This window comes from Eriocheir sinensis, chromosome 57 (assembly GCF_024679095.1).
Source record: "Eriocheir sinensis breed Jianghai 21 chromosome 57, ASM2467909v1, whole genome shotgun sequence".
Classification (NCBI taxonomy): Eukaryota; Metazoa; Arthropoda; class Malacostraca; order Decapoda; family Varunidae; genus Eriocheir; species Eriocheir sinensis.
Window position 1 is genome coordinate 6054272 of NC_066565.1, and position 10470 is coordinate 6064741.

The window sequence follows — 10470 nt, forward strand, 5'->3', positions numbered from 1 at the left end:
GCTGCCGCCGCCAGAGGAGGCTACGCTATCGTGAATATTATCCTCATTATTATTTGATATATTAATATTATGTATATATTACGCTCTCCCGTCAAGCTGGTGGTGGTTCAATCATGGAAGGCCATGGTCCAATCCCAGGCAGCCGGGGAACACCCTCTCCTCGTTGTGATTAACACGTGTGGGTCAAGCCAAGTCTGCTGACTGGCCAAAAATAGCACCTCTTCCCAACATCATAGCTCTGCCACGCTGCAACCTAGACACTTCAAATTTATTTCATCGTGGAGAGGAAGGATTGGCGATGAAAAAACAGTATAAATTATTATGTTTTTTTTTTATAAATTGACACACGGGACATTGATGAAAGATACCTATTTTTCAAAATCTATCAACACCGCCCGCGCGCTGCGAGGACGACAATAGTCCTTAGCCCGACGCTTATGGGTTAACTTCTCGTGTGTTTCGATACACGCAGAGGACGTGTGGGACCGAGAGAGTAATAGAAAAAGAGAATAGAAAATCTCTTCATTAAACATATTTACGATTTTTTATTTTATTTCACAAGAAGGAGTGATTTGCGACGGCAAAGCAATACGGCAATATGTTGTATGGACATTGAACCCTTCATAGAGCACCAAGGCGTTCGTGGGTGTGAAAGTGGTGACAGTATAGAATAACACCCATTAGGGAGTGCCGTTACAAAGGCAAGACTCCCGACCGACCGACAACTCAACGCAACCGCCCGGCCAGGCAGGTCCCAGACTCTCCTGCACCCCCTGCTGCTGCATGACCGTCGAGGATACCATTGAGCACCCCCTGCTGCTGCAGGACCGTCGAGGATACCATTGAGCACCCCCTGCTGCTGCAGGACCGTCGAGGAGACTATTGGGCACCTCCTGCTGCTGCACGACCGTCGAGGAGACCATTGAGGACCTCCTGCTGCTACAGGACCGTCGAGGAGACCATTTGGCACTTCCTGCTGCTACAGGACCGTCGAAGAGACCATTGGGCACCTCCTGCTGCTGCTGTTGCAGGACCGTCGAGGAGACCATTAAGCACCTCCTGCTGCTACAGGACCGTCGAGGAGACCATTGAGCACCCCATGCTGCTGCAGGACCGTCGAGGAGACCATTGGGCACTTCCTGCTGCTGCAGGACCGTCGAGGAGACCATTGAGCACCTCCTGCTGCTGCTGCTTCTGCAGGACCGTCAAGGAGACCATTGGGCACCTCCTGCTGCTGCTGCTGCTGCTGCAGGACCGTCGAGGAGACCATTGGCCACTTCCTGCTGCTGGTGCTGCTGCTGCAGGACCGTCGAGGAGACCATTGGGCACTTCCTGCTGGTGCTGCTGCTGCAGGACCGTCGAGGAGACAATTGGGCACCTCCTCCTGCTGCTGCTGCTGCAGGACTGTCGAGGAGACCATTGGGCACTTCCTGCTGCTGCAGGACTGTTGAGGAGACCATTGAGCCCTCCTGCAGCTGCATGACCGTCGAGGAGACCATTGAGCACCTCCTGCTGCTGCTGCTTCTGTAGGACCGTCGAAGAGACCATTGGGCACCTCCTGCTGCTGCTGCTGCAGGACCGTCGAGGAGACCATTGAGCACCTCCTGCTGCTGCTGCTGCAGGACTGTCGAGGAGACCATTGGGCACCTCCTGCTGCTGCTACTGCTGCAGGACCGTCGAGGAGACCATTGGGCACCTCCTGCTGCTGCTGCTGCAGGACTGTCGAGGAGACCATTGGGCACCTCCTGCTGCTGCTGCTGCTGCAGGACCGTCGAGGAGACCATTGGACACCTCCTGCTGCTGCTGCTGCTGCAGGACCGTCGAGGAGACCATTGGGCACCTCCTGCTGCTGCTGCTGCTGCAGGACTGTCGAGGAGACCATTGGACACCTCCTGCTGCTGCTGCTGCAGGACGGTCGAGGAGACGATTGGGCACCTGCTGCTGCTGCTGCAGGACCGTCGAGGAGACCATTGGGCACCTGCTGCTGCTGCTGCTGCAGGACCGTCGAGGAGACCATTGGGCACCTCCTGCTGCTGCTGCTGCTGCAGGACTGTCGAGGAGACCATTGGGCACCTCCTGTTGCTGCTGCTGCTGCTGCAGGACCGTCGAGGAGACCATTGGGCACCTCCTGTTGCTGCTGCTGCTGCAGGACTGTCGAGGAGACCATTGGGCACCTCCTGCTGCTGCTGCTGCTGCAGGACTGTCGAGGAGACCATTGGGCACCTCCTGCTGCTGCTGCTGCTGCAGGACTGTCGAGGAGACCATTGGGCACCTCCTGCTGCTGCTACTGCTGCTGCACTGCCCCGCCTCCACTCCCAGCCACGACACCAACTCCCTCCCTCCCTGGACCTGGCGGCGGCAGGCGTCCACCCCTCACGGCAGGAAGCAGCAGCCACCCGCCCCACCTGCGCCTTCCTCAGGAAGACGGGGCAGCCTATGAGGTCCTCACAGGATGACACCAGGGCTCATGTGAGCGACTAGTGGCTTCGACCCATAACAACAACAACAACATTGCCTAACAGCCCTCTAGAACACCCCAAAAGAAGAAGAAGAAAGTCCACTGCCTAACAGCCCCCTAGAACACTCCAGGAGAAGAAGCATGAGAACCCCGGACAAGCAGGAGCAGACTGCTGCAGGAGGCAGGAGGGTCAGTGGTCACCAGATGAAGCAACTTGCTGCTGGCAACTCCAGCAACAAAGGAGAGAGGAAGTTTGTGTGTCTGGAGTGCGGAAAAGAATTAACCACAAGGGGAGGCCTCAGATATCACACCCTTACACACACTGGTGTGAAGAACTATGAATGTAAGGAATGTGGGAAAAAACTCAACCAGAAGAGTCACCTTAATAAACACACCCTTCAACACACTGGTGTGAAGAACTATGAATGTAAGGAATGTGGGAAAAAATTCAACCAGAAGAGTCACCTTGATACACACACCCTTACACACACTGGTGTGAAGAACTATGAATGTAAGGAATGTGGGAAAACATTCAGCCAGAAGGGTCACCTTGATACACACACCCTTACACACACTGGTGTGAAGAACTATGAATGTAAGGAATGTGGGAAAACATTCAGCCGGAAGAGTCACCTTGATACACACACCCTTACACACACTGGTGTAAAAAGTCATGAGTGTGAAGAGTGCGGGAAGAGGTTCAGTGTGAAGCAGGCACTCAATGAACACGTCTTTCGGCACTATGGCCTTAGAGAGTTCAAGTGTGATGTTTGTGGAAAGTTCTTTAAGACAAAGGCAGACATTGCCAGGCACATGAAGATCCACTTCTGAAGTGTGTCTGCCTACAGTACTTGTAGTGACCAGGGTGTTAGCAGCAGCTGAGCTTGATAGGGAAAGGGAAGTGTAGGAGAGGTAAAAGTGATCTTGTAAGACAAGGAAGAAAGAAGGCTTGCCTGTGAAGTGATAAAAGGAGAGGAGCCACAGCAAGAAGAGGAAGGGAAATACTGATGGCTGACTTTCCACAGCTGTGGCAGCTGCACCTGGGCCTGGAGCCTGGTTGAGTCTCACAGCTACAGTGAATTACTTACTCCTCTGTGAGGTGAGGGGCAAGAGAATGTCACCTAACACTGAAATAGCTGGAACATGTATTTATAAACCATTGCTGCAGCAAAAGAATCAATGCCTTACAGTGGTGTGCTTCACCCAAGAGTACCACTGATGCAAGTGATAATAGGCGCACCTAACAACATCAATTGTGGGGTACAAACTTGACGGAGGGACTAATTTATGCCGCCATAAGGCGGTAGTGGGCTAAGGAATAGCCTGTCCGGATATTTTATTTTTATTTATTAATGATCCACAAGACATCCTAGAGTTAAATCAAAGTATGTGCTTATCTCTGTATTCGTTCATACGCACACTGGTAATATTTCTGTGGGGTCTGATTCACTCAATTGAGTGAAATTCTATTGTGATACAGTCAAAGTTGTGTCACTAGTAAAAATGAAACTAGTAATGTAAGTTTTACCACCATGAAATATATACAAATAGATAAATATGAAAGCTCACGAAGTCACAATAAGTGACATCACCTGCTTTGCACAGTAAAAATATGCTATTTAAGGTGTCTGATACCCGCAAAAATGCCATGTGCGCTGCCTCGGGCCTCCGGGCTACAGCCTCAACGTTGCCAGATTTTTGTACTCAGTCGATTATATTTCCCAACTTCCTACCCCTAAGCTGTCTTTTGGGCTCCTATAACGAAACTCATTTACAGTTAACGTTAAAAGAGTTAGATTCTGATTTTTCCTGGTAATAGTTAGGCATCAGAAACCAGTAGATACTATGCTCTGTGTATGACAATCTGGCAACAGTGGCTATATGTATTTTCATATTATTGTTCTGTTGTTTATTCAATGTTCTGTTCAAGAAAAAGAATACTCAATTTTAGTTAGTTTTTGGTTATAAGGATTCTTTACGAAATACAATTATAACATTACCTCTTACTTAGGAAACGTCCTGAATCCTGGATCGGCTATAGCGATGTTAGGTGCGCCTGTTATGACCATGTTCTCATGTCTACTCGATGTACTAATCCAAAGGTTTGGATTATGTCGGTCATGTCAAGTCTGGGTAAAGGTTTCATTAGTCTCCTCCTCATCTCTATTCCACTTCTCATTGTTCCACTACTCATTCTTCCACTGCTCATCTCACTTATTCTTCCACTACTCATCTCATTCTTCCCCTACTCATGTCATTCTTCCACTTCTCATCTCATTCTTCCACTACTCATGTCATTCTTCCACTGCTCATCTCATTCTTCCACTACTCATCTCATTCTTCCACTACTCATTCTTCCACTTCTCATCTCATTCTTCCATTACTCATCTCATTCTTCCACTACTCATCTCATTGTTCCACTATTCATCTCATTCTTCCACTACTCATCTCATTCTGCAACTACTCATCTCATTCTTCCAATTCTCATCTCATTGTTCCACTATTTATCTTATTCTTCCACTTCTCATCTCATTCTTCCACTTCTCATTCTTCCACTTCTCATCTCATTCTTCCACTACTCATCTCATTCTGCCACTTCTCATCTCATTCTTCCACAACTCATCTCATTCTTCCACTTCTCATCTCATTCTTCCACTACTCATTCTTCCACTACTCATCTCATTCTTCCACTTCTCATCTCATTCTTCCACAACTCATCTCATTCTTCCACAACTCATCTCATTCTTCCACTACTCATCTCATTCTTCCACTACTCATCTCATTCTTCCACTACTCATCTCATTCTTCCACTACTCATCTCATTCTTCCACTTCTCATCTCATTCTTCCACTTTTCATCTCATTCTTCCACTACTCATCTCATTCTTCCACTACTCATCTCATTCTTCCACTTTTCATCTCATTCTTCCACTACTCATCTCATTATACTCTCCTACTTTATTTCATCTTTGTTCTTCATTCATTCAGCATTTATTCCTTTTCTTCCTTCCTTCCTTCCTTCCTTTCCTTCTTCAACTCCCTCGCCTCCTTCCCTCCCTGTCCTCCTTCTGAAGATCTATGTAGATCTATGTAAATCTGCTACTGATGATGATGATAATAATATCACGTTAATATGGCAGGTGGTTTTTGTTCCCTTGACGTCACTTTGGGTCATTGGGGACGCATTTGCCTTGTTGCTAGTCACTAATAATGGCTCAAGGACGCACCACTACCCTCCATGTAATATATAATAGTAAGCCGAGGCCAAGTCCCTGTGTCCGAGTCCCCTCCTCTGTGAACCATCCTGCTTGTTAATTATGCCCTCTAGTGAGTTACCTGTGTGGTCGTTAACTTGTATTTTGTCACCTGTATTTTACCTGGTTGTCTCTTTGTTGTTTTGTTTTCCTTTTCTGTTCCCTCGTTTATGATTTCCTCTATTTAGTTACCTTTTCGCTGCTTAATAGTTATGCCTTCCAGTGAGTTACCTGTGTGCTCGTTAACCTGTATTTGTCACCTGTTGCCTTTCTTTTCGCTGGTTAATGGTCACTGTTTTCCCTGTCCCTCCCTCATTAGTAATTCCCTATAGTTAAGTTGTATTCCTGTCCCTTGCTAATGATATCTTGCAGTTTTAAGTCTTACCTAATTTTATCTTTGCATCATTAAGTCATAGTCAGTGTTCCATCTTTTGAAACTTTTAGATTTTTTCATTAAAGCGGAGTGTTTTTGGCATACACGTCTTGTAGCATATTCCATAGATCTGTTGTCTGTCTGGAAAGCTGGATTTTCCTATAGCCTTCTCAAATTAATCCTTTCTCTACATAGTTTGTCTATTTTCAATCTGTTGCTCTGTCTGGAAAGCTGAATTTTCTTATAGCCTTCATAAATTAAGCCTTTCTCTATGTAATTTGTTTTTTTGATCTGCTGCTCTGTCTGGAAAGCTGGATTACCTCATGCCATTAGAATGCAATTGATACCTTTTCTTGGCCTTTGGAAAGAGTTGATGTGAGGGGAAGTGTTGATGATGCCCGCCTACAGTCCTTGCTGAGCAGTTTCTGTGTCTTTCAGAGCGTGTGAAGCAGTTTGCCAACCTGGTCCTGGCCCTCATGATGCTGTTCGCCAGGTACAATCACTGGATGGTGGGCGACAAGTTTGAGAGACTCGCCCCCTCACTGGTAATTATGCCCCGTTGTCATTTTTCCTTCTCTCTGTTCAGGGGCAGGACCTAGTGTTTTTTATGCCTTTTTTGTTTTATTGCCCTTGAACTCTAAAAGAGAAAACTTCATAACCTCCCCTAACCTAACTTAATCTCCCTTAACCTAACTTAACCTCCCCTAACTTAACCTAACCTAACCTAACCTCCCCTCCCCTCCCCTCCCCCCTAGGTGTTCTTCATGCTAACCTGCTGGCTCATCGTTGAGTACCAAATCCACCGCAAGGAGAAGATAGACAAGGCGGCGGCAGCGGCCAAGAAGTCACCCGCTGCAGCCGCCGAAGTGAAGGACGGAGGAACAGCCGCCAACTCCATCGCTGGCGGCTCCATATCTACTCTTGTCTCCTCCTCCTCCTCCTCAGTTGCCTCCGCCTCCTCCTCCTCTCAACATGGATGGTCGAAGAAGGATGTTTAGTGTGGAGGTGTTTGATTGGGGTATGTGGTTCAGTGTTTTTATTTTCGTTTGAGTGTGTGTGTGTGTGTGTGTGTGTGTGTGTGTGTGTGTGTGTGTGTGTGTGTGTGTTTGCTACCCTTCCCTCCCTCCATCGCCTCAATGTTTGTCTCTAGGTGTTTGTAGGCGATAAGATGACCTTTCAACACACCTTATTTCTTTTCTTTATTCTTTCCCGTTTTACGACTTTATTGTAAGTATACGTAACCTTAAACTAACGAAATACAAGTTACGTGAACCCTATTCTCGAGATTTGTTACTTCGATCTCTGTACGTATAGGCGAGATTACTTCACTTACATTAACGATATACAAGTTACATCAATCTTAACCTACGAGATGTTTGTATAAGTAACCACAGTTCATTGGTATGTTTGTATAAGAAACCTCAATTCACTGGTATGTTTGTATAAGTAACCTCAATTCACTGTTATGTTTGTATAAGTAACCTCAATTCATTTCATATTTCATATGTTACTTTGATCTGTATGTATAGGGAAGATTACATCATTTAAACTAGCAAAATATAAGTTACGCCAACATTACGTACAAGACGTTTGTATAAGTAACTTCAATTCACTCGTGTGTTGTATGTTAATTTGATCTCTGTACGGCAAGGCAAGATTACGGCAACCCGGCACTCACTGTTATGCTCATTTCTTGTTTATATGTAGATGTAACATTATGATCCATGTTATACCTAAATTACTGTGTCATCCCTAACATTACGTATATGTCACTTTGGTTACTAAGTCTTGTTAACGTTACGTATCCATTATATTTAAGTTACTGTGTCATCCCTGACATTACGTATGTCACTTTGGTTACTAATTTTTTTTTATGTCATAGCTTATTGTGCCGGTAGGCCTGTTCCCGGTGGGGCCTGATGATTTGTCCAGCCCATTCTGGCGTAGGAGAGTGTTTATAGTGACGCCATCTTGTTTTGGCTCATGCTGCCCCCCAGAACTCATCTTTGAGCCTCTCTTTGGAGAAGTAATCTAGAGTCTGGCTTGTTATCATTATATATCCATTTCATTTAAGTTACTATGTCATCAGTGACATTACATATTCATTTACTTTGGTTACTAAGTCTTGTTAACATTACGTATCCATTTAATTGTTACTACGCCATTTGTAACATTACGTATACATATCGCTGCGGTTACTATATATCTCATAACATTACGATCCACGGCACTTTAGTTACGTAAGTATTTTGTAACATTCTGATCCCTGCCACATAAGTTACCATGCCATTTGTAACATGATGAATTCTGACACTTAAGTTATTGTTAGTTCATCTGCAACATTACGATCCTCATCACACGTAAGTTATGTCCTCAGTAGTATTATGTATCTGTGTCACTGCTGAGTTACTGTGTTTTCCTGCAATCATTCAACAATCTTTCTACAATCCCAATCATGCTTAAAAGTCACTACGCTGTCTGTAACACTCGGTCCTCGTCACTTACGTCACCATATCTTCCGTAACATTAGTACAATCCCTATCACAGTTGGGTTACTATGTCATCTGTAGCAATGTGTACTCCTGTCCCTTCGGTTGCTAAATCTTTTGTAACATTTATTTGTCACTTCAATGGTACCTCATGATTCGAAAGCCTTTCAATTCAAACAATTCCCAATTCGAACACATTTATCAGACAAATTTTGTCCTCCAATTCGAATGTGTGTCACAATTCTAACACAAACAAACGGCTGCAGATGAAGCCACCAGTGTAGCCAGGTCGGTGAATGTGATACTGCGGACTCCAGCCTCAAAAAACTCCAACCTGCGACTTCCATTTTTTCCCGCACACTCCCTTGAAAAATAGCCCAATTGCGTGGGATAACAATGTGTATAACAGTAATACTTACCACTACTTCTTGTAAAATGACACCGGTCAGGAAGAAAATTAAGTGACTTAATGCCTGCACCTAAACAAACTAGTGGATGGATGTTCACCAAACTTGACAATATGCCCAAGACACAGCCTTTGTAGACAGGGATCATTGAGGTAAGACACATAAAACTGTTTAACTTTGGTTGATTGATAAACACAAACAATTTATGGATGATACTGAAGAGATATTGAAAAGATTGGTTATTATCCTATATTCACAAGTGCCTGTTTTTCCATTTTGCACTTATCTTTTAACATTCTTACTTTACATACAAGTTCAACAAACACTGAAGCACATTCATGTTTGAAATTTCACTCTTCCTTAAGTTATAAAAATAAACTAGAATATTACAACAACTAGACTTATGAGGATGACTAATAATAAAGAAATATGATGCATGAACTATATACCCGTTGCCCTCTGAATGTTGATGTCTCCACCATGTTTGTTTACATCTCAAAGCAGTGCTGTCGGGTCTATAAGACAAACCAATTCTGGAAGTTCCCAGCAAATATTCAGTGTTTTAATTGTTTTTATTTGAGTGGTCTGGCCACAGGGCACAACATATACCCATAAATTTTTTTAAAAATGTGAGGATTTTGGGGCCTGGAACAGATTAATTTTTACATTAATTTCATGGGATAAATTGCTTCCTAATTCAAACATTCTCAATTCGAACAGCCCAAAGGAACCAATTAAGTTCGAATCACGAGGTACCACTGTATTAACTGGTTCAGCCCTTTGTAACACTGAGACCAAGTTACATTAGTCATTTGTTTTGTCACTTATTCTGTCCATCGAGAGAAGGTCATGGAAGCTAGTCATTTGTTACGTCTATTTTTCTTTAGTTTGAGACAAGGTTATGTTGACTAGCCTTTGTTACGTCACGTCTTTACATTGGGACAAGGTTACGTTAGCGTCATTTGTTTCGTTTTTCTTTACATCGACCCAAGGTTACGTTTGCCAGTCATTCATTGCATATATTTTTCTTTAGTTCAAGACGAGGTTACATTAGCCAGTCATTCATTATGTAATTTTATGAACATGGTATTATTATTTATCAAGTTACGTGGGTAGTTTTAGTTTCTACTTTCTTTGCATCGAGACAAAACAAGATTACGTCAGCTACCCCTTCGTTACATCACATGTACATTGGCATCGTTACGGCAGTTTTGATTTCCCTGGTCGTTTAGGCTTGTCATGCGTGTCTGTCTACATACATACGTACATTCATACATGTCACGCGTATTCGTTTCTGTATTACAAGGAGAGTAAGACTTTACGTATACTCGCTGTGTTCGACATTAAGTGCTCGGTCGATGCTCGCCTCGCTGCCGTGCTAGGGGCGAGGAGACACGACCCTCTTTGCTCTACGATTAGGGACAGCAGGACGGAGAGGAAGTGTTGCTGTAGGACTTGTGTTACAGAAAGAAAGCATTGCTGTAGGACTT

The 10470-nt window shown here is 44.5% G+C and overlaps 1 protein-coding gene and 1 long non-coding RNA gene across 8 annotated transcripts; one reads left to right on the top strand and one right to left on the bottom strand.

The window, feature by feature from the left end:
- Window positions 1-1035: 1035 nt before the first annotated feature.
- Window positions 1036-2367, bottom strand: LOC126984735 (polyglutamine-repeat protein pqn-41-like). Of its 7 annotated transcripts, none has more exons than XM_050838764.1 (3): window positions 2224-2367; window positions 1936-2177; window positions 1036-1846 (listed from the first exon to the last, which is right to left on the bottom strand). In XM_050838764.1, exons 2-3 carry the CDS (start codon window positions 2116-2118, stop codon window positions 1049-1051), a joined length of 981 nt encoding a protein of 326 aa, XP_050694721.1. In that variant the 5' UTR covers window positions 2119-2177; window positions 2224-2367; the 3' UTR covers window positions 1036-1048. The 7 variants fall into 7 exon arrangements, with proteins under 7 accessions (XP_050694721.1, XP_050694722.1, XP_050694720.1 ...); XM_050838765.1 differs by having other exon boundaries at window positions 1036-1840; window positions 1936-2027; window positions 2175-2308; XM_050838763.1 differs by having other exon boundaries at window positions 1936-2076; window positions 2175-2308.
- On the top strand, window positions 2296-10234 carry LOC126984737 (uncharacterized). The gene is made up of 3 exons (XR_007737522.1): window positions 2296-3557; window positions 6523-6629; window positions 6840-10234. It is a non-coding gene; the product is annotated as an uncharacterized LOC126984737 (long non-coding RNA).
- Window positions 10235-10470: the final 236 nt, after the last annotated feature.

Bases quoted from the DNA above. Each gene is read 5' to 3' on its own strand.
- LOC126984735 (XM_050838759.1), bottom strand. From the start codon at position 2,265: ATGGTCTCCTCGACAGTCCTGCAGCAGCAGCAGCAGCAGGAGGTGCCC. The intron at 1,847-1,935 runs GTGCCCAATCGT...CAGCAGCAGCAG, and splicing joins TCCTGCAGCAGCAGCAGCAG to CAGGAGGTGCCCAATGGTCT.